This window comes from Monomorium pharaonis, chromosome 8 (genome assembly GCF_013373865.1).
Source record: "Monomorium pharaonis isolate MP-MQ-018 chromosome 8, ASM1337386v2, whole genome shotgun sequence".
NCBI lineage: Eukaryota > Metazoa > Arthropoda > Insecta > Hymenoptera > Formicidae > Monomorium > Monomorium pharaonis.
Window position 1 is genome coordinate 19,210,790 of NC_050474.1, and position 27,558 is coordinate 19,238,347.

Below are 27,558 nucleotides of genomic sequence, written 5' to 3' on the forward strand. Positions count from 1 at the left end.
ATTTAATAAATGTATAATTTATTTCGAAATCCGGTATTGATTCCTGAAATATTTTTTACGGCTCGCTAAAAATCGAGCCTACGTCTTATACTTTGGAAATCCTTGCTCTAGACTCTTCCTCCGGAAAATCCGATTTCTGTAACACGATCGCACTCGTCCGACCGTATTCGGAAAGAGTTGCAATGGCGGGAACTCCGGCACGAAGAGAGCTTCTCGGAACTTCATACCGATAGCCCAGGCGCGTCCCATCAGCCTGTAGTCCCAGGGGTGTGATCGTCGGTAACTAAACTTGTAAATCTCCCGTCCCGTCCTGGGCTTTCCCAACTGACCAGAACGCATTTGTCTATCTTACGCGACGGTAAGCGCTAGCGCTAGAAAGTTAGACGAGTATGCATCCGATTGCGCCGATTCGAATTTTAAGTGTACCCGACGGACAATTCCATGTATAAAGTGTATTATCTTTGAGCTTGTTATGTTCAAATTAAATCTCGTTCTGGATAGTTAAAATACAGAATAATTCTAAATAAAGAGCAAGAGTTACAAAACGAGAAGAATTGTTGTGCAATCGCACAGGTTGATAATACTGTCTAAATTAAAAAATGTATTTAAAGTTTTTGGTTTCTTTTTTTGTGTGACATGATCTCACTTGATATTTACTTGACAATATAATCATGATAGATGTAAATTTGCAGAAAATTTAAATATTTCAATCCGTTGTATATGTATATATTAATTCTAAACGCAGAGAGCGAGAAAAATCAAAAGCATACATGTAAATTACACATAAAATATAAATTACATTATAAAAATACCAATAGAAGTATAAAAAATCAATACAGTAAAATTAAAAACGTATCAAATATTGCATGGCCATAAAAAGCCATAGATAAAGTTTGAAAACTCTATTAGAGAGAAGATACTAAACTATTGTATATAAAAAAGATTAAGTTGGAATTCAAGAGTGGTTTTAAACCTTCAGAGATAACAACAACGTACTTTGAAGGCATAAAATTAACATCTTTTTTCATACAATAATTTAGTCTTCTAACAGATTTTTCAAATCTTATCCGCTTTTTGCAATCAGACAGTATTTAATATATTCTCAATTTTATTGTTAATATTCATCTTTTCTACATGTACTTTAATTTATTTTATTGAATATTTATTAAATAGTAATTTATTGGAGTTTAATTTTAATCATGTTTTCCTTTGTTTCTTTTTCCCTTTGTACGCTCACACATAACTCTTTTTTTTTTGCTTTGTAATCTAGATTTACATGTGCAAGAATCTTATGTCTTGAGCCTTTTAATTCTGTTTTGTTTAATAAAATAATATCTTTTTGTTAATTAAAATATTTTCCAACGTGGGGGGGGGGCAAAGATTCAAGTTGAACGTCATAATTTCGTTTCGGCGTTTAACATAAAGTACGAGAATGTTCCTTAAAGCGAAGCAGACTTCGTCCTGCGTTACGCTGTCACTATCGTGATTTAGCGTCTCGCTCGTGCAGTCGCGAGCGTATTCACGAGTCGCGGCCCGCTGCCGCTCGCCACGTTTAACGGCCGCAATCTCCTCGCGCTCGTTCCAGAAACTCCATTCTTATCCTATAAACTTTGATGTACGGAGACGTAAAGGTAGTTTCTGGCGCTCGGAGAGATACATCTCGCGCGCGACTGGCGAGGCCGTCGCAAACAAAAGCTCGGCAAACGAGAAGTTACGAGGACCCTTTACGCCTCCCCCAACCGCCCGCCTGCCCGCCCCGGCATCCGGTTGTCTCGCGTATTATGACTGATGTCTTAGTTAACCGTTTCGCCCGCGCCGCTCCGGGCCTTAATGTCCCACGGAAGAAAAAGAGCTCGCGAGATACCCGGCCACTTGTGCCGGGCGCTCGCGTTGCCGCCGCGTCAGAAATTGTGAAAAATGGTTATGGCGTGGCAGTTGCGGCGATACCACGGCGGCGATTTGCAGCTGTGATTATCTACGTTCGCGGATTTATTAGGCTAGCTTCGGAAAAGAAAGGGAGAAGAGAATGAGACCCGCACATCGGATGATTCTCAACTGATTTATGCAACCATGGAATATTAGCGATACCGTAAGAGCGAAATTTATCATTTATAAAATGTCGCCGATACGACGTCTCGTTATTTCCGTTTGCGAGACTAATTGCGTCGACGAGCTGCCAAAAAATTCGCCGTCGAATCGGGACGACGCCTCGTTGCCTCCGCCGCGAATTATTAAAAGAGCGTTTAATTTTTTCTCTCCTCTCTCTCTCTCTCTTTCTTTTTTTTTTTTTTTTGCAAAGAGTCACGGCGCCGTCCGCTTTATTTTGCGCAACTTTCGGTATTCCTCCCTCTTTGCCTTTCCACCGCCCTTCGAGTACGGACGGTTTTTCATTCCTGCCGTGCGCGCTCTAATCGCCGACCCTTTCCGCGGTAATATTTAATTTTTAATCCGCTCGTATTCAAATGCACCCGACCCGCACCCCCGCGCTACCCTCCTAATGGGAATACAATTTATGCCCGAGCCGCGGCTTATTTTACATTTTATGCTAAATACTCGCCCGGCTACGCGCCTACGGTTCGGAGTTTCGCCGACAATTAATCGTATGGGTGGCGCGTGTGAGAAAATGAACAATGTAATCCGGCCAGATGCATCTCTTGACGTGCACGTCACGTGAGGGAGAAAAACGCCGTCCTTAATAATCTACATTTTTTTCTCTGGTTCTGCAAGAGTTTCATACGCTGAATCCAACTTGAAATTCGTCATCGTGTCACGTGTGTGTGTTGTGCGTTCTATACTTTGCGAACAAAACTCTTGAAAATTAAAAGATTTATCGAAAGATGATTTTAATTTTCTTCTGGCCAATTCCATGCGTGTAAATTTTTTTACATTTTCTTATTATTTATATTACACAGCTTAAAAGATGATTAACGTACTTGATAATGATTTTGTTATCAACATCGACTTCGAGGCTATGAAAATAGTTTTCAGCTTATTGAGGAGGTCGTGTTTCCTCGTACTTCAAGGATGTAGAAGTATACACCACCCTCTCGTGATTATCTGCTCGAGAAATTTAGCCAACATAGCCCGAGGACGTGTGCGAAACTCAGTTACGGTTTGGTCAGTCGTGCCGGGTCGAAAACTCCCGCGGGGCAGCTTTAATCTGTAATTTTTAATCAAGTGCCGATTAAGCACTAATAGGCAATCCTACGTGAAAATGACCGAGACCCTTTCGATTCGTCGCTGAATATGTCCCTCGACGTCCTAGCGTAGCAGCGTGCAATGTGTTTAACTTTGTTTGTTGCCGTATCCAGAGTCTAATTCAAATATTATCAGAGCTACATTTAAATAATCAGTTTAACGTTCACCGTTTGAAAACATAGCGTAAGTCAGGAGCTCCGGCATTACACCCTGCGTTCGCACACATCGAGCTGGCCTCCCGTATCTCGAGCGAATGTTCCGCCTGAATCAGAAATGAATGGCGTCTGCTTGTCTACGTTCTCATTTCCGGCGTGCCGACCGACGGGAGAAAGGAAAGAACTCCCTTCCGGCTCTCTTGGCCGCTTATTTTTTGACTGGTTGCTCATGCATTATTTAAAGCTCAGCAACGAGCATTAAAGTCTCTAGGAAAGCTTTGCGCCGCCGGCGCGAACGAATCTCCCAGCTTCTCTCTTAATTTCTTAAAAAAGTTCTCTTTAGTAAAACGATACTTTCGGTAGAGGAGAGAAAGAAGAGAATGAGAGAGAAAGAGAGAGAGAGCGAGAGAGAGAGAGAGAGCGAGTTATCCGCCTCGCGTCCCTAATGTCGTTTCGATCGATTACGAATGTGGCGTTCGCTATCGATTAGGTATCGGCGGCCGCGCCTCGTTGATATACATATACATAAATTATGCTTTCGTATGTAGGCGATGCAACATTTAAATGCACGACGAGCAAATTTAGGTTTCCTCCCAGGCAACCTCCGGACATAACCGAGATCTCGATTTAGACCGACCTAACGAGGCGGTGATTTGAATAATTGAACGAATCCTAAACCTCATGTCCGGCTATTACGGACGTTGAATATTAAAGCAATCGTTCCCCGTTCTGCTATCGCGCTCGCCGGCGGCAATTCCGATTCCTGAGGAATAAAAGATTCCCGAATACTTTACTCGCGCGCACCGAGGCTCCGAAGCAAATGTCTCGAAGCCGCAGTTCTTGAATGTAAGCTTACGCTCAATATTTCCTTGCGTTTGTATTTTGCACGAATATCGCACAGGTGCTTTGAATAACAAAATAAAAAGCTAAAAATGTTAAGCATGCATATTATCATATAAATAAATTTAGCTTTTATTCTCGTGAAATAAAAGTATACAGTAATAAAAAAAAGAATACTCGATTCAAGTAAATAAACGTTTTGCATTATTGGAATAACTTATTTGCTTTGAATAAATAAATATTACGTATACTTGAAATAAATATTACTGGTTTGACATAAAATAGTTTTGAATTGTGCTAGTAACATATTTGAATCGAGTAAGTTTTCTCGCGATGTAAATTCTGTGATCTGTTTATTACAGATTTTCTAAACGCAATTTAAAAAACGTGCCTTTATTTTCGCAAATACATCAAGATATTTTCAAAAATTCAAACACAGATTTTTAAAAACAATTGAGAAATGTAATTATGATTCGGAAATACCCTGCACTCTTCATTTATTTGTCCTTTGAAGGAATAAATTAACAATTGCGAGTTTTTTTATTAGACGCATTAATGTCAATATTGTTACATGCATACGCTATTACCGAGAAAACTTCATACTCAATTAATGTTCGTTTTTGCACCCCCGTCGCAGATTACCTTGCCAGAAGGAACGATTTTTATAGCGCATTTAGCTAATGGAATCGATAATTATCAGACGGCGCTATTGAATTATCCTGCCATTACTTGGGGAAGATAATTAAGCAACGCTTCGGTAAGCAGCGCGACAGTGGGAACATATATTCTTAAGTTTCTCCGCGAATATCCTTCTCCCGCGGGACCGGCGGGACTTCCGCTTCAATCGTCCCATTAGCCTTATTAAAGGCCTTCACAAGTCAGTGTCTGAGCTAATTGAGATACGACGGTTAAAATACAAGATCCATTTTATGTCACTTTATTCGGCAAGGTTTGACGCACTTGACTCAGGGCGGACCCTCGGATCCTCTCTAATCTCGAAATAACCATCAGAGACCATGAGAATCACCGTTTCCCGGTGTTAGCTATTCGAACGAAGCTATTCTTCGCCGCCTAATGACACCCAAGATAGCAAAGCACAACGAAAGCGCCGCGCGAAAACGTTTACCTCGATTCGAGAGATAGAGAGCTATATAATATAAGGGTTATTAAGTAGCCGCGCATTCACTTAATCCCGCGGTGAATATCGCGCGGTATCTCCACGCCGATCAATCACCACCGTAGCCACGGGGGGAAGGAGAGAAGATGGAAGTTGCATTATATGGAGGGTGTATCGCGGAGCCGTGGCAGAAAGGGCCTCCGAGCCGCCGGAGTGAGCGGGCAGGCAAGGGCAAAGGCAGCCCGTCCGGGTTTGGCTTGGTTCTCTCCCGCTTCCCCGTAAATACGTTCGCACGAGTGAGCGAGCGGGCGGGCGAAGCGGGAGCGCGGTCGCCATATATCATTTCGTTATCATCGACTCTTTATATGCGGTCGCGCTCCATTTTCTGTCTGTTTGCCCCGTTAAACGCCCGGCCGCCCGGTTTGATTCAGTGAAACCATTAGCCGGATTTCGACCGCCACCGCCGCCGCATTTTCCGTCCTCGCCTATCGCCCGGGCGTATCTCGGCGTATCATCCGCGAATGACTGCCACCATTATCGGTACGTACCGGCGCGAAAGATAACGCCCGGATAGGGCCACCGGCAAAAATATCCCCGACGCTGGATGCGGAGCCGCGCGTCCGTGCCCGCCGCGAGATAAGCAAGATCGCGGATTGAGCGCTGCACCTATCGGGAGATGGACGCGAGGCTAATGGTCTTTTAGCAGCTCTATGGAACTAATGAACCCCCCAACGGGCAAACGCGACTTAATAGGATTCACTTGGGTGGAGATACTAAAAGGCTCGTCTAGAGTAGACTAGGAGATCGGTCTCTTGGAAAAGCGTAATAATACATCGTTGAACTCTCACGTAAGACTTTCTGCTGCGCCTTATTCTCTGTCCATTCACCTTCGTACGTAATTTAACGCAGTAATCGATAATCAAATATTATGTTTCTTATTACCAATTCTTAGTAACACACAGGAAAAAACTACTATTTAAGAATCATTTTCTTATATCTATATAAGTATGAATGTAAAATTATTTTTAAAGTTTAATAATTTTAAATTTCAGCAAAATATATTAATAATAATGTTTAAAGATTCTTGTTTATTGTTTGAAGACATTGTTAATTTTTATCCGTTTTCTTTTCAATTCAACAAAAATTATTATTAAAAATAAGAATATTTCTTTCTTGATGAAACTGTAAAGAAACTCTTTGTGTAAGCAAGTTATATCTCTGTTCAACATTGACAAATTCTTTTAAAACATTTTATATATTCTTGTTTATATGTGAGAAATTGATTGTAGATTTGAGACTAATTTTTTTCCTGCACCGTTTCGTATTATAAACTTTGCAATAGATGTGTAATGCAATAGATTGTTGTTAAAACTACAATTTTTTAAATATAAAGTATCTAAGTTGAACAAGGTTTATTTAATTGATTTTTTATAAACTTTATTACAGAGTTTCTAAAATTTTATTTTTTAAAACTTTTAAATGAAATGTTACAAATTTAAAACCCCGTTTTTTAATTTTATCTAACAAAATTTTTTAAAGATAAAATTTTTTAGATACTTCATTTAATAAAATTTAAAAAATTCTACTTAATAAAGTTTAAAAAAAATTTAAATTAAATAAAAAATTAAAAAATAAATTAAGCAGATTTTATTTAATCAGGTACCTTATTTATTGAAAAGTTATCTGAAACGGCGCGCGGCGTTATGTTACAGTTTGAAGATTAAACTGCCCGTACGTTGAACACGCATGCAGACAGATCTTTACCATTTCCATCCGCGTTTTTTTGCAACACTAAATCTCCGAATGCATATGCGAGCGAATCGCGTGAACTGACGCCATCTTGCCTCGGATGGCATGGAGTGGTGCCTGGTGAGGCGGAAACAACTGATAGTGACGTCACCGATCGACGCTTACGGTCGTTCGAGGACGGTAAGCGCCGATATTATCCATTGTACTACGAATACTCGCGATAAGCCGAACGATAATAGAATTTACGCGACGAATTCGCGCCCCGTTCCCGCTGACGGTTGGATATTGGAGTTACAACCGTAACGCTTGTCGAAGCTATTAAGCGCGTCTCCAAAGGAGACGCGATCGATCATAGATCGAAAGGGAGCTTCAAGATACGTCAGCTTACACCACGAATACTCGTTACATCTGCGTCTCTCATCGATCGCCATTATCGTGATTGCGAGAGCTCTTCTTCCCCTTTCGAATATGATTAAAGAAAAAGCTCGAGAATTCACAGAAAATCATCGTAATTATTCAATTACTCGTCCAAAAGATAAACATTTTCGTAATCGATTCCTATGAACTTCTCAAAACTCTAAACCTTTCATCAGTTCGAGATAAAACACGAAACTAAAATCGCGGAGGCGAGAAGATTTTTCTCACGATGTTGGAAAAAAAAGAACTTGTGCTCCGCTAGACGCACTCCGGCGGAGCCCTCGGAAGCTTCCGGGGTCGCCCGGAAGCGGCGTCGAGAGACCGGAAGAGGCTGAATAAGATCCGCCTTGGCACATTTTCGGGACGCAGTTTCGCGCGACGGCAGAGATTGCGTCGGGGTCGTTGCAAATAGGGGTGTCAACGGCATCGGGGCTGTATTGTGGAACGTCAATGCCACGGAAACTAACTCCGGCCCAACCCCTTGGTCCCTCCGGCGTTTCCATGCCCCGCTGTAGCACCATCAGAAACCGTCCCCCTCTGCCATCCGTTCCTCCAAACGGAGAGCAGAGAAACGGCGGTGTCAGATCCGCGTCGCGTTGACTCGCAGAAGCAGTCTTACGTTCATTCGATTTCTACGACTCGATCGTATCTCCCGCGATGTTATCAGGAACGATCGATTATCGCGTTTGCGGCCGAACGGTGAACGGCTTCTGGAAATATCTAAACTATTGATTCGTTTGAAACCCGAATGACGAATTTCTTCGGGAGAATAAGACGCTAATGTCGCAAAAAATTTCCAACGCGCGTTTTTCATTTCTGATTCGAAAGTTTCGAACGTCGACCGAAGTGTTTTATCGCGATACAATGTACGTCGACTGCCCGTCAAGCTTTGGTGATTGATAAAGATGATAAGCGATAATTAGCGTCCCTCTTTTAGAACTCGCCACGAGAACCCGTGATTAACCCTCGCGGATCTCAAATGAGAGCGACATCGCGATTCCGCGGGCACGTCAATGGTAAAATTCGACGCGCCGTCTTGTCAAGGACTAGTAAGTTGGAAAGTTCTCGATAGCCGATAACCGATAACCGATAACCGGCTGTCAGAGCGGACCACTTGTCGTGACACCTGTGTCGCTCCTGGTTATTCAAAGCCGACGGCGCACCGTCAAAAACGATGACGGCGCCTTTGTCCGCCCGGGTCCAGTGACAAAGCGAGCGCGTAGCCGACGACAACTATTATTTTCCCTAACTGGACTCGTTAGATTTCCCATTGTACCGCGTGCGGTCGCGGTAGGCGTGGTCATTGATCTTGCTGTTCAGGGCTGACGTACTGTCGTTTAACTCGCGGGAACCGGGTAGCGTCGCGACGCCGGTTAACTTTGGCGGAGGCGACGCGGATATATCATAAAACCTAGCAGTAGAACAGTTTGACTGTGGCATCAAAATCGTGACGATTAGAGTAGGAGAGGGGAAGAGAGAATTACAAAGAAATACAGAAGAGAATGTAATTTCGAATTGAGCCTCAATCATCTTCTTTGGCGATACATTAAACAATGTTTTGCTGTATGTGAAACGTTAATCTGCATGTTAAATTGAAGGAGAGAAGTCAGTCAGCTGTTACATAATTAATAAGTTATATAATTAACGCCGTTTTTTTTTTTTATATTGGGAAAATAACATTTGTTATTTTTGTAATTCAACGTGATACCTAATGTTAGATTTTCGCAGAAAAATACTCGGTAAGTCGTTCTTAATGGATGACCGCCATACCGCCGCTAATCCAAAAAGCGTTACAGGGCGTGCTGATTTTCCCAAGCACGTCGCGGAAGGTCCCCGAAAGTAAACGGGGGGATAAAACGATTATATGAGAAATCTCGCTTACCCCGGCGCGACAGCAGGGTATTCAAAGGGTGCAATTCCGAGCCGCGAGGCCGGCGTGGCGGGGACGGAGGGATGGGCGGAAGATGGAGAGGGGATCGAAGGTCTTAACGAAGGGTTAGGGCTACCGTTCTGCGCTCCGACTCGAGTCCTTATTAATAAGGTCGGATTAGCATAACTGCTCGGATCCGTCGACTGAACTTCGCATAATTAAGCCGCGAGATCTCGATTACCATCTTGACCGGGCGAGAGCATCCAAAGCGTATCGGGAGACCGCGTGATTCGGGGAGATAAGCCGCTAACCCTTTCCATCTCTCTCTCTTCCTCAGTTTTGAGTGCGAAATTCGGCGAAGTTATAGATATAGGACCGATAGCGATGAAAGTTCGTGCCATGTTTCGTAATATCGGAGAGCTCGTTCTCCCGCGGGGAAACCCCCTCGCTATCCCCGGCGTTACTTATCTTCGAAGTTTCGATCGGTGTGTTTTTACTTTCGCTACATATACATACATACAGGCCACCAGTGGAGCATACTAAATCCGGCCCCCGGTATTGATAACTCATAAATTTGTACGCGCCGCGCACACAGTGCGGGATATCAATTAAAAATATCTCTGTCAAGCGCGCGCGGTACTTGAAAAATACGCTCTGATGGGAGATTAAACGGATGTTATGAAAATATTTCCCGTGTAACGCGCGCCGAGAGAGCGCGTAACACATCGAAAAATACTCAATGTTGTCGGCCCTTCAAATGTTTGTGCAGCGTAATTTTTTGACATTTGTCTCACTTTCATATAAAGGAAATCAAACATCTCTGTAGACCTCAACAAATATTTTCAAGTCACGAGAGGATATTCGCGCGGCCATTACGAATCCTCCAAAATTCAACGATCCAATCGAAGCGAAGAATTAAAAATACTCGCGCACCAATGGGAACGAACTTACGAGAGAGAAGTTTACGAGTTTGCTCCAAGAAGACTTGGCGTTCTTGCTAACATTGACGGTAGCTTCGCTGCCGACAACAAAGCTGGCAGCGATGTTGCCTTAATACAGACGGGGGGGGGGGAGGGGAGAGCTTATCGTTCGGAAGAGCTAATGTAAACTTTGCTCGTCACGGTCCTACGACGCAAACTGCAAACGATAAACAAGCGCCGGGAAATATACCGGCCGTGGAAGAATCAGCTCGGATAAATTTCCTAAACGCTTATCGCGCGCTTTCTGATATTCGCGTTCTTATAAACCGGCGATTGCGCCGGTTGGCATTGTTTGTCGCGCGACCGTTTCCATTTCGTGGCCGTAGTTTGTTTAACCCTTTTCACAACGCAGGTCCCGATAACGCGCGCTGACAGCGAGCGCTGTCACTGTCACGTGCGTCACACGACGCGACGAAGAAAAGGGATGTTTGCGCTCCGCGGGGCAAAAACTGGAGGCCACGTCACGACGACGCGGTGTAACAGCTTATCGGGCCGGTGCGGTACATTAAGCACGGCCGTTACCGACTCCACCGCAAAACGGGGAGGAGAGGGGGATCGTTTCGGGCGCGGGGCGGAGGGTGGGCTGTCGAGAGATTATCTTGTCGTATTCAATATTCCTATGGAACGTTCGGGATGATAAATCGTCCTCGCCGATAGAAAAGATGCGTCGAAGCCACATTTCGGTGCCACATCATCCGCTCCGCCACGGTTCGCTTCGTGGTGGTTTATACGGGGTGTCCGCCGAAGTGCGTGAGAATAATAGTACCGTCAGGGTCGCGTAGACCGAGGGCTGTTTTTTTGTTTTTTTTTTTAAACCAACTACGCAATGCCATCCGAAACTGGCGCGTTTGATAAAAAAAAAAAAAACGTCTCATTTCGGTGGCCCTGTTTTTTAAATGAAATTTTTTCGGTAATTCGAGTTGACACTTTGTCAGGACAAAGGCACCCCCTCCCGACCTCGCCACTGCGTATAACCGTGCCGTCGCGGAATTTTTATATCCCTCTCTTTGACGGAGAGAGAGAAAGAAAGAGAGAGAGAGAGAAAGCCGCGGAAATCATGCGGGTGCGAATGCATCTACCAAGAAATCCCGCGGGTATCAGTATAATAAAACCATTAGAGTGATCCTCGTGCGTGCATTCAAACCGTATAAATATCCGGCAGAATATCCCTCGCGCCGTTTCCAACTTCTGTGTAATGTTAAACTTGCGATAAATCCGAAGTGGCCCGGGTGACGGGGCGTATCTTTTGCCCGTCGCCGCCGGGGCGAGTCGCGCCGCGACGCCCAACCCGCGCCGACAATAGTTCCTCGGCCGCCATACGTGAAGTGTGCGGAACCCCTATGGCGCTGTCGCTCGTATTACGCGCGATATATTTTTTTTCCCCTCCCCCTTCCCCTCCTTCCTCCCCCGCGCCTCCGCGCGCGCACACTTTCGAGGTTCCATTATTTTATGTGCATTCGTCGCGAAAACAATAACTCCGCTGACCTGACTTTCTCTTCGGATACCCGCCGACTTTTCCGTCGTCGACGGACGCGATATAATCCACGGTTCTAGGTTCGTTTTATAGAATTCGAATATTAAATTGTAGAATTCAATAAAATCTCGCGGCGGGTGTGACCGTTGAATCACTTCTTTCGAAAGGCGCTTTGTTGCGGGAGCGCTTCGAAAAGGAACGTCATTTTTATCGCGTACGGGGCTTTCTTCTACGTAGATATTTGTATAGAGAAGATTTTCATTCAATTTTTTCTTGACGTACATACAAGTGAAATAGTAATCAAATATCTTTACGCAACTGCATTTATGTTACCACATATCTTTCACCTTCCGAAAACAAGAAAAACTTCAAAATAAATGCTCCTTTTAATATAAACAATTCAGCCTCCGATAAATAAGCTGCATTTGCAGGTATGTCATATTTTTAAAAATGATATAAAAGTTCCCAATCAGATGTGACGAATCAAAATTTTATTCCGTATCCCGTCATATACCGTTCCATCCCCCCCCCCCACGCCGCGCGTTCCTTGCATTCCCTTGGCACTTACTGAGACTAACAAAAGGACCGGTCATCAAGATCCTAAGCAAAGGCTGACCAAGCAAGCGGCCTGCTGGGTTGCCGCGTGTAAACGCGTACATAATTATCGGGGTGTATACGATGTGATGTCAGCAATGGTCATTTGCCGCTATCGGCTGGCTCGCAGACTATCTCCTAGCTATTCTATTCTCGCCTGTCCTCCCTACTCCCCGGCCTGCGATGTATTTTGCCTGGTGTGGGAAAGGGAAACGGGCCGATTGACCGAAGTAACCATTAGTAATCTTGACCGCATTATTAACGACCAATTAATATCCGTTGCGCTCGGAGCGTTCATTTAACTCGACATTGTTCCCGCACGTACGACTCCATTTAACAAAATGCACCGATATTTTGCCGAAAACATTCGAAACGAAACTTATTCCCGACTCGTTTGGAAGGGTCTCAAGACGGCTCGAATTCGAGAGAATCTTCTCTCCCTAAATTCGAGTAATTCGAATGTTATCTTAGGCCGTTCTTACCGGAATCAACAAGTCCAATCCGAGCGCTGTAGCTCCTCACCCTGTCGCTTTCTCTATCGTTAAGACCGTGGATGCACATAAATTCCTCCCCTCTCGTGCTTTTACGGACTCTTCTCCCGAGCGGCGATATATCATGGTGCACGGCAGCGGCCTGACGTTCCCTGTCACCGGTTTAATCGAGCACCACTCGGATTAAGTGTTCTCGTTCGCGCTGCGACCACGTCCGAACCCGGTTGCTGTCGAAACACGTAGACAGCGACCGCGAAGAATAGCTAACGCCCCGGCTCTCTTTCTCTCCGCCTCTTCCCCTCCTTTCATCCTGTCCATAATCTTCGCCCGTTATGTCGATCGCTTACCGCTAACTTGTTCGGAACTCGATTCTCCGCAATAATTCGATAAAGACTAAGATCGATGGCACAACGAAGGTAAGACAGAATGGTTCGCTATCGCGGTCAAGCGTTTTCTTTCAATAATATTAACTCTCAGCGGGATATAAATTGAAATTTTCGATATCATCAAGTGCTATATATCTCCTTTAGCTACTCATTGTAATTAGAAATGTATATAAAATGTCTATTAAATATCTAAAAAATACATATTATTAATAATATAACGTAATTTTTTTATGATAACGAGAGAATATAGGTGAACAAGTAAAAGCAATTAATTATAAAGACAAGCCTTATTCGATCACAGCTGAATCTTTGCGGATATTCCTTGTCATTTTATGTACCTTTTCAATGAAAATTTCAATAGATAGTAGATGTTTGTTAGCATCATTATTATTAAATCGATCAATTAATATCGTGATATTATTATTCTTGCTCGACTTACAACTGTGTTTCAAGACTGAAAATTTATTTGGCGCGCAGTTTGATGAACTCGAATATAAAATCACACAAGAAATATCATTATAAAGAAATTCAACTATGACCGAATAAAGCTTGTCTTTAATTAATTGTATATTTTTATATTAATTACCACTTGCTACGTCACTTGTTATAATACGCGATAAAAGATGTTTATTTTAATTCAAATTTATAATGGGCACTAATTAATCGTGAAAAATAATTGAAAATAACAACTCTATTTTGCAAAATTCTCGATTTTGCTTGGAAAACTTGGGGATAAAGAGTCTTAAACGGAAAATGAGAAGATCGTTCGAGAGACATGGACCCCTCTGACCATGGCGTAAACCGCTTCTAGGTTATTTACGTTAGCCGTTAACGGCTGCGATTTCCGGAGCGGTCCTAACTCACGCGCAACGACCAAGAATATGTCCCGAGTGTCCGGACCTTCGTCTTACTGCGGACAGACCGCCTCGGATGAGTTACCTTGTGACCGAGCCACGACTCGGCGGTAGAGAACCCGAGAGTTAATCTCACGCACCTGCGTCCGACCGCCTTCGCCGAAATTTGAACAAAGCGCGGAATTCATCCCCGCAATGCCAAACAATTCGAGGAATGTTTCTCTCTCTCTCCCGCTTTCTCTCCCCGCAGGAATAAATTTAATAATGATTTAATTAGCATTCCTACGCTTACAGTTATTCGCTTTCAATATAACCGGCTACCTGCGAATTCAATATGATTTCAGTATCGCGTATCCGCGAAGGTTAAGGAGAGGAGAAGAGGAGAGCGGCGTGCGCGGCGGATGGTGAAGAATCGTCGGGCGGCAACAAACGCGCGGGGCGATACGCGCGCTAGCTCTCTGTGCCGCGGGACAGAAATCGCCGGCGCGTTTTCTGTGTTACACCGGCGGGATCGCCGCACGTTATCTTGCCGCGAAACATTAATAATAAAAGTTTTCGTTTATTGTCTCGCGCGAACGGCAGACCGGCTGCCGGTTAGGGGAGGAGGGACGCACTCTGGCGACGCTGCACAACTACGCGGTTACGGCCACGTTTTGTCTTCGTCATGAATGCCCCCTTATCTTCGAGCGAGTCCATCATCGCGGGACGGTTTTGTCCCCGGGCGTGTTCCGCCGTAGGAACCTGTCTGCGGAATTGTAAGGAGACAGGAAGCGGCAGCGTCTGGACAGTCGTCCACCAGTCGGAAAATATTTCGAAACGTCGATCACAGAGCCACGCGCGAAACGAGGGGTCGAGAGCAGCGGTGGTACAAACGACACACGGGAGTTGTTAAACTAATGCGTCGATGCATCCTCACCACCCTTCCCCGCCCCATCCTCCTCCCCGCCGAGGGTTTTGTCGTACATTCTCCTACCCCGGTCTACCCTCCTAAGTTGTACGGCGAGTCGTGTCGTATTTTTTCAACTGCGACGCGTTTTTTTTTTTTCCTATAGAGATAGAGAAACCTCGCTGATATTGGCGTAAGCGTTTTAAAGCAGCACCCTCTTATCTCTCGGAAATTGCACAGTATTAATGTAAAAACATGATCTGCTTGGGTAATTAAGAAAATAAAAATAGTTAATGGTTTACAGCTTCTTTCGATGTAAAATGTATTAAAAACAAATCTAATCTTTGTATAATAACGCTACATGTTGCATCTTGGAAGAGCACAAGTTATATTTGTATAATTGACCAAAAACTATGTTTTACATCAAATTGAAAGGCTGCTAGGAATCGTCATTCGTTATATACAATAACTTATAAATATGTTAAAAAATATATAATTTACTGTACCAGTCTTGAAGTACCCATTCTCTTTTTGTTATATTGCGAAAATATTAATTATTATAAAATATGAAATAGTATTATAAAAACTGTTAAACCGTCTGACAGACACTGTCTAGTTTACATTTATGTTTCCAAAGTTAAAAAAAAATACTGTTTGAAAACAAAATGGTATACTAGTATTGGTAATCTTGAGCTACGCTGACAAAAAGAATTTATTAATTTCTTTTACCATGCCTTCCTCCCTTTCGAGTGGCAAGTAGATCTTATTATTCCTTTTACCGAGTTTCCTTTTAACCGTTAATTAATGTCACTGATCGTTTCCTCGTTCGCTGTGCGACCGGCTGTAACAGGCAGAGATACACGAAGGTACATTGAGCGGGTGCAAATGAGAGAGAGAGAGAAAGAGAGAGAGAGAGAGAGACGAGATTAGTTACCGTCGGTTTCGCTCGATGTGAAACGGCACGAGGACTGATCACAGGCTACGTTTCTCAGCTGACCGCAGCTTCCCGCCGGCCGTGCTTACCGCGTCCGGTAAAGGGACGTGATGTAAATCAGTCTAGCGGCCAGCCGCCTGCACCGGCCGCACATTAAGTTGCCTCCAGGCGTTTCTGTCAGGGGGTGGAATGATCCGGGTGTCAGGCTTTCAAACCGAAATCGCGTGCCACGGGAAGTACGAGCGATTTCCGGCATCGGTTAACAACAAGCGCTCGATGTGCCACGAGTTAAGATCGCACATATACGCGCAACGCAATCCATTTGTTTCGCGATTACCACGCCTAAGAGGGACGGATTTGTCCGAGCCTTTTCACTGGACGCGTATCGCCGAAACGCACGTTATGTGCGTTGCAGGAGGAAGCCGATCGATCGCTAAGTTGGCGCCGCCGGCTGCCGGGGACACTTACAAATTAGCCAATCAAGTTCTAATCCCTCTACGATTTACCCCAATCAGCCCGCATCCCGCCGCAAATACTTTAATCCGTCCATTAATCCCGCAAGATAAAAGTTTCTGGAGTAGTTACGGCCCCTTTGTCGTCGCCACGGTCAGCCGAGCCGTATCGGCTCGGGAGGATCGGATCGAATGCCGAACGGCAACGATAGTTCTCGATTCCCTATTAGTGTCTGTCACGCGTTATTAGTGAAATAAGATCGTCATGAACACAACGATCAGATTACTTTGATATCGTGGATTAACGAGTGCTAAAATATTTCTTCGTATTATTGTGCGGAAAAGGAGATTTGTACCCAACTTTTTCCTTCAATCTTATTGTTTCGAAGCATCGTTTTGAAAAATTCAAAGCGATTCTCGAAAAATACTAATTTATTTTAGTTCATTTTACTTCTAAGACTCTTTTAAATGTCCAATGTATATTTTCTCGAAGTTAAAATGAGAATTGCAAAATCTTTCCGTGCGCAAGAGAAAAAAAACAGTTTCGCTGAAGATTTAAAAATTTTACTAGATACAGATCTCTCTAAAAATAATTTTGTCGCACCATCGAAATAATGTAGGACGCTTAATCAAGAAATAATGCTTCACCGAGCTTTGACATTCTAGCAACCAACCTGAGCACCTTTGAAAATTATTTTCAAATCGTTCTTTTCGCGGATAAACTCACAAATAGAACGTTTCTCTTCTCCTAGACTGCGCATCCCTCGGCGCTGCGCGACGTGGCGTTCTATCGCGGATACGCGTTTCCGCGCGTCGGGTGCGCTGGTATCTCTTCGGGGGTGGTCATCCAGTTTATTTACGCGTCCGCTTTGCGGATCGAAAAACCCAAAAAGGAGTAAAGCGGCTCCGTGGGAGCGGATGGACCGGAGCGGCGCGAGAGAGCGGAGGTGCGAGCGTCGCTGGAATTTATACTCCGCGTCGTCGTGGCCGTCCCCGGGCAATTTTTTTTTCAACCTCAACCTCGAGCAAAACCCCGCGGTCCTCCACCACCCCCGGCTACCCCCGGGCCCTCGTCCCGTCTCGCTCGCGCTACCGACGGCTATATACAGAACGCTGGACAAACAACAATAAATACATTTTCCCAGGCCGGGTGGCAAACCCGGTGAGGGGTGGAACTTCCATGCGAGCACGTACGGGCATAGCTTAGCGTAATCTGACTGCACACCACCCCATTTCAGCCACCGACCCTCCGCGCCAGGACGCACGCAACCCCCGCGTCGTCCCCTAATCCCCCTTTTCGCCCGCCGTCCTCGCCGTACCGCTGTCAGGAGACTGCAAGCTCCCATGCCGTAGAGACAGAAACCGGCGAGGGGGTGGGCGGAAGAGAGATGGGGACAGGGGAAAAAAAAGATAAATACAAGAGCCGACAACGCAGCGGGGAGTTAGGTGGCATCACCACCTGACGAAAGAATTCCGCGACCTGACCAGAATTTCATTAGCCGTGGTCTGGCGAGAGAGAAAGAGAGAGAGAAAGAGACGCGGCGAATAGGGAAGAGAGTAGCGAGAGGGGCAAAGGCGGAAAATGGGGAGAGAGAATGGAGACGCGTCGGGCGCGTTTATCGGCGCGAAAGAGCTTGTTAAACGGCCCGTTTCACGGTACTGCCTTTTCTTCTCGGCGGTGTCGGGGGTGTCGGGCAGGGAGAAACGGAGATTTCGCGCGCGATGACGGCTTAAGGGAAGCGCGTCGTTACGGCAAGAACGAAAACAATTTTCCTTCAAGTGGTACTACATTGTTTCAGACGTTATTCACCGTTCCTATGTCGTAAGAAATAAACACCAAGTATGGCAGTATAATAGTACAATTTACACAGGACGAAAGACCCGAGAAGGTAGAACGATAAGGACACGCGAGGATAAATCGTGTAAATTTTTCGTCGTATCTTCATCTTACTCTCAATTTTCAAGACATAAATTTAAAGCAAAGTATATTTAAAAGTGTATATAAGAGTGTACTTTACAACAACTTAATAATTCAAAAAGTTAATGCTGTATCTTCATTCCCAATGAAACTTAGTTCACATTATATTATCAGAGAGATAAAGGAAATGAAAATACAAATATATAATAAGTAATTATTAGATATTTTAAAAAAGGAAACAGTCCGAGCAATCCGAGCCTAAAGATTGATTAGGTGTTGCGTTATCCAGAATCAAATAAATTTCATACGATATCACAGTAGAAAGCGAGATATCTCGTTACACTCTACGCTCAATTTCGTCGCGTATCGCGCGGAAGGAAGATTTAAACGTTACAAGTCGACTTCCCTATTTAGCGGAACGGAAGTTTAAGTGCGCCGTACTCAGCGTATCCGGAATATCATGGCGGCTCCGGCCGTTCGGAATGCTAATGCGTGATTACGGCGGCCACGGTCGTAATACGCGAACTTTTTGTGCGGCTCACGTGTGACCCGGGGGCGCTTAAAACATCCCTTAAATTACCCCCATTAGCAAGGGTTGAACGCCGGGTAAACGAGGATTTCACTGGCGCTGTTACGCGAGATTTATTCCGTGGGAAATATTCCTTTCGGACGTTAAATTACGTCGTTACGGCGGGGGCTCTTACTCCTCGCGCGCCCGACGAGTCGATCCAAGTATAAACTTAAGCCGATTTCGCAACGTATTGTACCGCTATCGCGCGCGTTTTCGCCAACGTATTAAATGTGAAGTAACGAGCCGACGGCGGCGGTGGCGGAAGTTATCGCGGCGCAACGAAAGCGACGATTTCTATGGGGACTCCTTCGCTGAAGTAGTTACAGATACGCACATAACACACACATCAGTGTGGAAACACTCCCCGGTAATCGTCTGGAAAAATACGACGTAGCCCTCCACGCAAAAGTTGAAGCCGATATTTTATGCGGGGATAATGGCAAGGTTACGCAGAAAAACAATTAGCCCGGTTTTTCTTCAATAAATAACTCGTCGAGACTTATTAATCTTACACGAATCAAAGGCAAACGTTAAATATACAAAGTTTCCATTATGATTATTATTACCAATTTATTTTAGAATAAATCTATGGGCTATGAAGTAAAAAATTTAAATAATACTAACAAAAGAACAAAAATTGACATATAAAAATACAGTTAATTAAATACAAATCTTATTCAATCTGGACCTTTGTGCTGATATTTCTTGTGTAATTTTATTTTAACTACACGCCAAATATTTTTTCTTGAAATATTAAAGTTAAAAGTTGAACAAGAATAACAATATCCTGATACTACACTGACAATCAATTTAACAATAATGATACTAACAAGTAGTTGTTACGAAAAAAATAACACCTCGTCTAGGAATCAAATCTGGGACTTTTCGATTTTCTGGAGCAAGTGCTTGAGAAACTTAGAGAATTGAGACATAAAAAAAAAATTAAATCCAATGCCAATTGCATACAACGAACGCCAATTACATAACTGCATAACTTAATGATTTCAACTTATAGTACACATTGCTCGTGATAGCAAGCTCCTCTCGAAGAGAAGAATTCTGCTGATGGCATCTCGCGTAGCTTCGCACGTGACTAACGGCACGCGGCTCGAATCTTATCTCCCTAATTCCTCGAGCGCGGCCGAGTTCACCGTCGGCAACGCGCGCACCGTCGGCACCCGGGGCCGAGAGACGCTCTCGCGGACGATTTACGGAATTTAAACAGCCCCCCCCGGGATAAGGCGGCGGCTTGGCGTTGCGTGGCAGGTCGGATTAGCAGGTTGCCCCCGCATCGGGATAATTCCCGTCTCGTCCCCTGCCACCGGCCACCCCGGCGCACGGCCGCCCCCGCCGTCAGCCTCCGGGGTAGGTTACGTCCTTCCTGCGGATAAAACAAAACAGCCAGCGGAGTATATTAATGCCCGGCTTAATGCGGCCCGCCTAATTAATGGACCGGCTCTCCGGACGCCCGCGCCCGGACGGCCGCTCGCTCGTTCTAAAAGTAAGAGATAACGCCGCTGCAGAAGCATTATTAAAGACAAAAGCGCGACCGCGCCGCTCTCTCGTGCCACCCTGGAACGAGTGGAAATTTCGGTAAGCGCTCCCTGACGTAAGGGATTTCCCACTCCCCCCCTCCCCTCCATGGTGGAGGATGATACATTTATTAATGCTATATCGGCTTACTGTTTTCACTTGGTTTATTTCTTGAACGAATATCCCTCCCGCCCATATTTTTCTAAACAAAAACTAATCTTTCCTTAATACCGAGAATAATGGAAACGTCATCGAATGGTATCTCTCGATCGCAAGCTGTGGAAAAATGGTGGAGTGTGAAGACAAGAGGAGCGTCGGCGAGTAAGTTTCCAAGACACCTGCCGGGCGCAGCGCGCCGTACTTTCTATTTCTTCGGAGAGATCCTGGGAGGGGGTGGCACACTGGGAGTGTCATGGATGCTGCAGGGGGCGGAGCCTTGAGAGGGTTGCATCGAGACTGCTCGGCTACGTCGATAAGCAGATCGCCCCCGCCCTCCCACTGTGTTACGTACTCTTCATTTTACGCGTTTCTTACGGTATCGAAGAAGACGTTCCTCTATCAAGACTCACGTCCAGTCCCTTTGCTGAGGTCCAGTTCCACAATTCAGTTTAACCGGAGTTTAATCATGTCCATGAATTTGTTTTATTATGTATAAAACAAAATTCTTCCGTTGAACATGGTTAGCTAAACTCTGGTTAAACCAAGTTGTGAAACTGAACCTAATTTGCCCGATTTCGAGGACAATCGCGATCTCGTCGTCCCGAGAGATATAAATCATCCAGGAAGATCGATTCGAAGTAAACGGTCAAAGCTCCAGCTTGGTTTTTTAATTACCTCCTCGTAGCCACTCGATCGGCCTGAGAGGGCAGGCGATCCCCACGACGCGCTTCCGTAATATCCATCGCGATGATAATGACCACCGGGAGAGCGGCGGGCAACGGCATGGTCAAGGAGGATACGTACGCCGACGTACTCGTCGACAGGCGGTTAGCGGTTCTCGAACGTGTAGCGGCTAATCGAATTATCGATGCTTTGAGGATCAGCGTCCGTGGATGATTCGATCACGTAGCTGATGAACAGTTCCGGCGGTCAGCGATGCGAGCTTTCGAAGGGAAACCTCTCTCTCTCTCTCTCTCTCTCTCTCTCCCTCTCTCTCATCGTTATGGACCCTCCTGGACGGTAACGTTTGAGCGAGCTGTGTTTCCGCCGTGCTCCGCTGGCTTCTCGACGACAGTGAACCCCGACCGTGTAATTAGTGTCGCAAAAACCGACACCGGCGATTGACCGCGGGAATTTCGAGCGCGCGGAATTCTTCTCGCAAGAAAAACCATCAAATCACGATCGAAATCAGTAAGAGGACGGATGTTCCTTCCGAGCCCGGAGAGAGAGGGGGGGGGGGGGGAAACCACACCCACCGCACCGCACGAAAATCGCGGTTAAATACAAAGTGGAAATTGAGCGCCAACCTGGCCTGGCGGTCGAAGGTTTTCGAGGTCGTCGGCGGAATCCAGGTCGGCGTCCGCAGGAATTTCTGCGGTGAAATTCCAGTCCACGTAACTCCAAATATTTCTGTAGTATCGTAGTTCGTACGACGGGGGAGAGGGGAGAGATTTCGAGTTTCAAAGGAAACACTCTCGCCACTTCCGTCGGCGAAACAGCGAGAGTCTGACGCGCGCGACGAGCAGCGGACACACAGCCGCCCCCACGGAAATTCCCTGTTGATAACTTTGAAGGTAAACCACGCGCGCATTCGCAGGTGAGAGCTGCGAAACGAAAAGCGGGAGATAGGGAGGAGGGGAGGGGGGAAGCAAAGGGGAGAAAAAGTGCCTAAACTGTTTTCAATCCCGATCTAATTACATCGCGGCCGTGGTCCGCCGCAAAAGAGCAACATAAATTCAACATATCGCACGAATCGATATCGCCTAGCGATTATTATGTGGGAAAGTTTATATGCGGGCGGATTTAATAGTTTGCATAATTTACCCCGCTAGTTAGTTATTCCATTAATCATTACCCCGGGTAGGTGTGTGCGCGCCCCCGCGAATAACAATCGTACTATTATTTATAACGTATTCAATTTATCGGTAACCCGCGGGCGGAGGTAAAGCGTGTAATCGATTCAACTCGATTAATTAACTCGCCCCCGCGTATGCGATTGTAACCGAGGTGCCTCGGCCGCGCATGGAGGCGTCTCTCCCGTCTCTCGTTATCGTGGACGAAAACTTCCCTGCGTCGCCATCGCCACGCAAAAAAAAAAGAAAAAAAGAAACGCACATATATACACACACGCGCGGGCGCGCGTAATTCGCGGCACAAAGGCATTTAATTAGAAGCGCATCGGAAAACGGGGGCATCATCCGGCATCTGGCATTTTTGTCCCCGGCAATTTTCGCGTTTTCCCGCCAAGGCGATACAAGGACTTTTCATCCCCCGACGCCGCCGTTAATAATTAACGGATCAAAGGCATCGTATTAATATTTGCCCCGAAGTCCCCGCGACCGCATGGAAGATATTAACCCGCGTAATATTGTGTCCATGCTGAGGGGTGGGAGAGGAGAGAGGGAAGGACATATTGAAACCGCACAAACTTCGCTCATAGCATCCCGTGCCGGGTACGAGCTCGTAAATATACCGGGTGGCTGAGATCGAACTTGGCGCGCCGGGACGGTGGACATCGCCCTGGGGAAAAAGGCTCGACCCGCCAATATGCGCGAAGTTAACCGCATCCAGACCAAACCGGCATCCGAACAACATCCCCCCGCTGTTTATCTTAACGTGTACAATTCGCAGTTAAAGAGATCGCATCTGCCATCGTGAGATAAGTGACGTTCGCGAAGAACTTGTACGTTTCCGTCGATTCACCAGGCAGGGCTGTGTTACCTTTTTTCTTTTCCTGCGCAACCGTTAAGCTATTCTTCTACGCTTAAAAGGACATCGTGGCTTTTCAGAGGGATACCTAATGTTTATCCGGAGCACGGACATACGGCTGTCCGAGTCGTTGGGTCGCCTCGGAGCCGGTGGTGCTTAAGCGTGCAATAAGTGGGGGGGGGGGAAGAGGGAGGGTGTGCGGGAGGGTCAAACTAATTCGATTCTAAACTCTGACCGCATCGCGAGAAAGAGAACCGTAGGAGACGAGGGACCCTCTGATGCGGGAGGGATCCGCGCGAGGATGAGAAAGGCTACACGCCCGAACGGGCCGAACGGACGGGGGTGGACACAGATGGCACTAACCGCGCCGTTAAATTCTCAAGCCGTAACTCTAATTACTCATAGACAAGCCGACATTTTAGTGCCAGATGCCGGTGAAACTTGTTAAAAGCACGCGAACGCGATTACTCATTCGATCTCGGACTACGCCGGCAACTGCAGCCGAAAGTATCGGTCCGACTGCGGCTTCCGGATTGAGATAACAAGAAAACAGCTTTTTTCTAATAGATACACAGGATCACGAATTGTCGGAGCAAAATCCAATAGAGCAAATATAAAAATAAATCTCTTGACGAGATATCGCACTTTCAATATGTTTTCTAAATGAAATTCGAACCGTGTGTTCAGCGTAAATTGTATTCAGAGACGCGGGGGCAAAAACGTTCGACGCGTAGTTTCTATGACAGCGACTCAACCCGACGTTTCTGTACCATGTTGCAGGCGATAAAATGACTATGGATGGGAGCAAGAGCGAACCGGGCAAGAACGGGGCCACTCAACAGGAATGCGCGGGTTGCGGAAAGGCGATTACGGAGAGGTAGGTGTTCCGCTTCGTTTGCGTGACGTAACGCTACGTGTGTGCTTCACATTCTACCCTGAAAGAACGCTAACCGTAAGGACGGTTCGCTTAACGGTCGATCTTAATGCCTGTCTATCGTACAACGGTCGTCAAACGTACGAATTGGGTTAAACGCACTTTCTTTCCTTAGTGAAATCGCGATAAACACGCATTGTTCAAAATTCGATATTTGATATTTGAAATTTGAACGAAGTAGCAATGAGCAATATTATAATTGAAAATGGACAGCTGTGTAACAATGCAAGCTCGACATAGTTGTGTAGAATATAAGAAAGTTGCATTTAATTTCTAGATTCTTATTAAAAAAATTTTGTCAAAACAATTTTAAATAAGAATTAGAGTAATAATCTCCCTTATTTTCTTTTCAAATATCTTTCTTGATCGGTAATATTACTCAATTTCTAAAATTTAAATGTGTGACCATAATTTTTGTATTAAATATAATATTCTTCATTGTATATTATTATTATTATTATTATTATAAGATCAATCGTACATTCAAAATATAGTAAAAAAGTATCTGCAGAGAAGAAAAACCTAAATCTTACGTATGTCTTGAATTTTTAAGAAGAAACATAGAGCTCTTAGAAATTTAAGTCTTATAAAAAAACATGTTTTATAATAAGTTCAATAATTACGCTTGCATTTTCTACTTGGACGCTATCAGAGATAATAATTCTTCTCAAACAGATATCTACTGAAAGCATTGGACATGTATTGGCACGAGGACTGCTTGAAATGCGGCTGCTGCGACTGCAGGCTTGGCGAAGTTGGCTCGACGCTTTACACCAAAGCTAATCTCATCCTCTGCAAGAGAGATTATCTACGGTAAACGACGAACAGGCAATTTATAATAATATATCAATCAGTTTTCTCGCGAAAATCTTTTCGGCAAGACTCTCGACAGACTTCGGCACGACGTCGACGACGAGTCAGTAAACAGACGGACAGATTGACAAAGCGATTGACGAGAGACGCTATCGCCGGGGGAAAGCCGAGACGAGCGGCGGCAACAAATCGAATTTTACAGATGAATTTCCCTTATTGAATACACCCACGTCCCATATAAACACGAGCAAGAGCAAATAAACCGTGTTGAGATTACGGAGTCCCGAGGGAATGCGCGCAGGTGGCGCGTCCGCACGAGAAACACGCACCACGTCGAAACATTGTGGCCTTTATTAATGGCCCAATATTTGAAGACGGGCATATTCGCGGTGCCCGTGAGCTTATTGGTTTCCGTCGCGCGCGCAGGGGGAGAGGGCGAAACTTTCCTCTCGCTCTCTCCGTCATCGAACGAACGACTTTTCTCGCGTGACGAACGTCAGACTCTTTCCCCAAGTTCCGAGTTGGTGTTTAGTGTTTCACGGTGGCATTTAATCGGCGGGAATCGTATAAAAAATATAGCAAATCTTGATTCGAGGAACCAATGCAAAAAAATATTTTACAGGATACGTAATTATTTAATATAAGACTGATATGTTTAATAGCAATGATAGAGTTTTTTTTTTTTGTTTACGACAGGCTCTTCGGAAATACCGGTCACTGCGCGGCGTGCAGCAAAGTCATCCCAGCTTTCGAGATGGTGATGCGCGCAAGGACCAATGTTTATCACTTGGAGTGCTTCGCTTGTCAGCAGTGCAATCACAGGTACGTGAGAATAACGACACGATTGAAATTTTCTTCCTCGCAAGAGGACGATAAAGATCAGATCTTTAAACTTAGAGAGGGTGAAATGATAAGACTGCGAGACTGAATTAATCGTATTCCACGTAGCCGCCAAAGTGTAGCCGCTTTCGTGAGGGGGGTGGGGAGGATTCCCACCCTAGCGGCGCTATTATTTTATTAACAATAATGAAAGCCAGTAATTAAACATTCACACCCGGCGGCGCCGACGTCGGCGGCGACGGCAAAGTCGCTTGCTCGAGTATTCCTCGTGGCAGCTCATCCGTATAACAATTTAATTCGAGCCACCCCAGCCACGCGCGCGCACCCGGGGGTTTGCCTAACTTCTGCAGCACTTCGCAACACTTCGCTTACTTATTCACAACAACCGAGTTAAGCCGAGGCTCGTTCGAAAGCCAGGGACTTGAGCCGAGACGCCTCGGCGGGTCTGCCGAATGGAGATAATCGGCGCGCGAAGACTCGAGAGCCCGCACGTCACGCTTTCAAGAAGAGGAGGAGGCTTGGTCCTCCGCCGTCCCTGCCTTCCTTATCCTCGCGCGAAACAACGAGCAACATCTCCCCGTCGCGTTTTCCAAAAATTCTTCCCTTAATTAAAATCTTTCACGATTAGAATCTTCAGCAGAAATTGTTACAACCGTGTTGAAACAATTCGAGCAAAAACAATTCTGAGAAACTGTGCGAAATAAATATCCGAACGTTTAATATCGTTTACGAATAAGAGTTATTCGTTTCTGGTAAAAATTGGACGTTACAATTTTCACTGACTGCTCCATCTCTCTCCCGCTTTACGCTGCGGTCGGCGTAAACGTTGGTTCGCTCCCCTAACTCGAGCCTTTCCAGGAGGATCAATGCCGTAGAGCGAGAAGAATCCGCTCGACGTTTCCTCTCTTGACGAGCATAATTGACGCGAGAGAACACCCGACGTGGATGCGAAGGCATTCGGAGACATTTGCCGTCGGAGAGGGAAGAGAAGAGAGAGACGGAGAGAGAAGCTGCGAAAGTCAGAGTTACGAACTATGCGAGCGATGTGTGGGCGCCTCGAGGTGCACGTCAGATGCAAATCATACCGACTAATTTCTCGGAAAACTCACAGATCCTCAGAGAGAGAGAGAGAGAGAGAGAGAGAGGAATATTCACGGCGAGAGATACGTCCAAGCATAATAGCCCAGCGATAAAGCCGAATGGCCGAATTAATTATATCCCCATGTCTTTGGTTGTCCAAAACAGTTGAACCACTCGGTGCTAACAATCCTTTGGTCCAATTACCAAAAGCGTCTGTTTTACGTACGCGTTTGATTAACTTTTGGAGAGGGAGAGAGATTAAAAAGATTAATCTTTTTAAATGTCGACATATTAATATTTTATTTATTCAAATTAAATTCATAAAAAGCCGCTCGTGTATAACCAAGGGGATAAAATACGTGAAATTTTGATTTTTATATTTTCTTTTCAAAAGGACACACAATACAATTATTTAATTTAACGACGGCGAGCTGGCTTCGAAAATGATTAAACCAAAATGATTAAACTCCATTTAAACGATTATAATTGCACTCTCTTTCTCTTTTTCTCTCTTTTTAAAATAATATATTACATATTATATATTATATCTCTTAATAGCTCTTAATCTCTCTTGCACTTTATTTCATCATCCAAAAATTAACTT

The 27,558-nt window shown here is 45.1% G+C and overlaps 2 protein-coding genes across 5 annotated transcripts in view; one reads left to right on the top strand and one right to left on the bottom strand.

Annotated features, from left to right (window-relative positions):
* The window catches only part of LOC118646898, a 260,967-nt gene that overhangs the window by 176,633 nt on the left and 56,776 nt on the right, over positions 1-27,558 (bottom strand). The gene's annotated exons all lie outside the window — the stretch shown is intronic.
* Positions 1-27,558, top strand: part of LOC105838102 (LIM domain only protein 3) — an 85,463-nt gene that overhangs the window by 23,696 nt on the left and 34,209 nt on the right. For both annotated transcript variants that reach the window (XR_003625656.2, XM_012683392.3), the window contains exons 2-4: positions 24,068-24,164; positions 24,897-25,034; positions 25,731-25,856. Coding sequence is in view for 1 of the 2 variants with exons in the window: in XM_012683392.3 (XP_012538846.1) it covers positions 24,076-24,164; positions 24,897-25,034; positions 25,731-25,856 (353 nt within the window). In the remaining variant the exon portion in view is untranslated. The remainder of the gene's footprint in view (positions 1-24,067; positions 24,165-24,896; positions 25,035-25,730; positions 25,857-27,558) is intronic.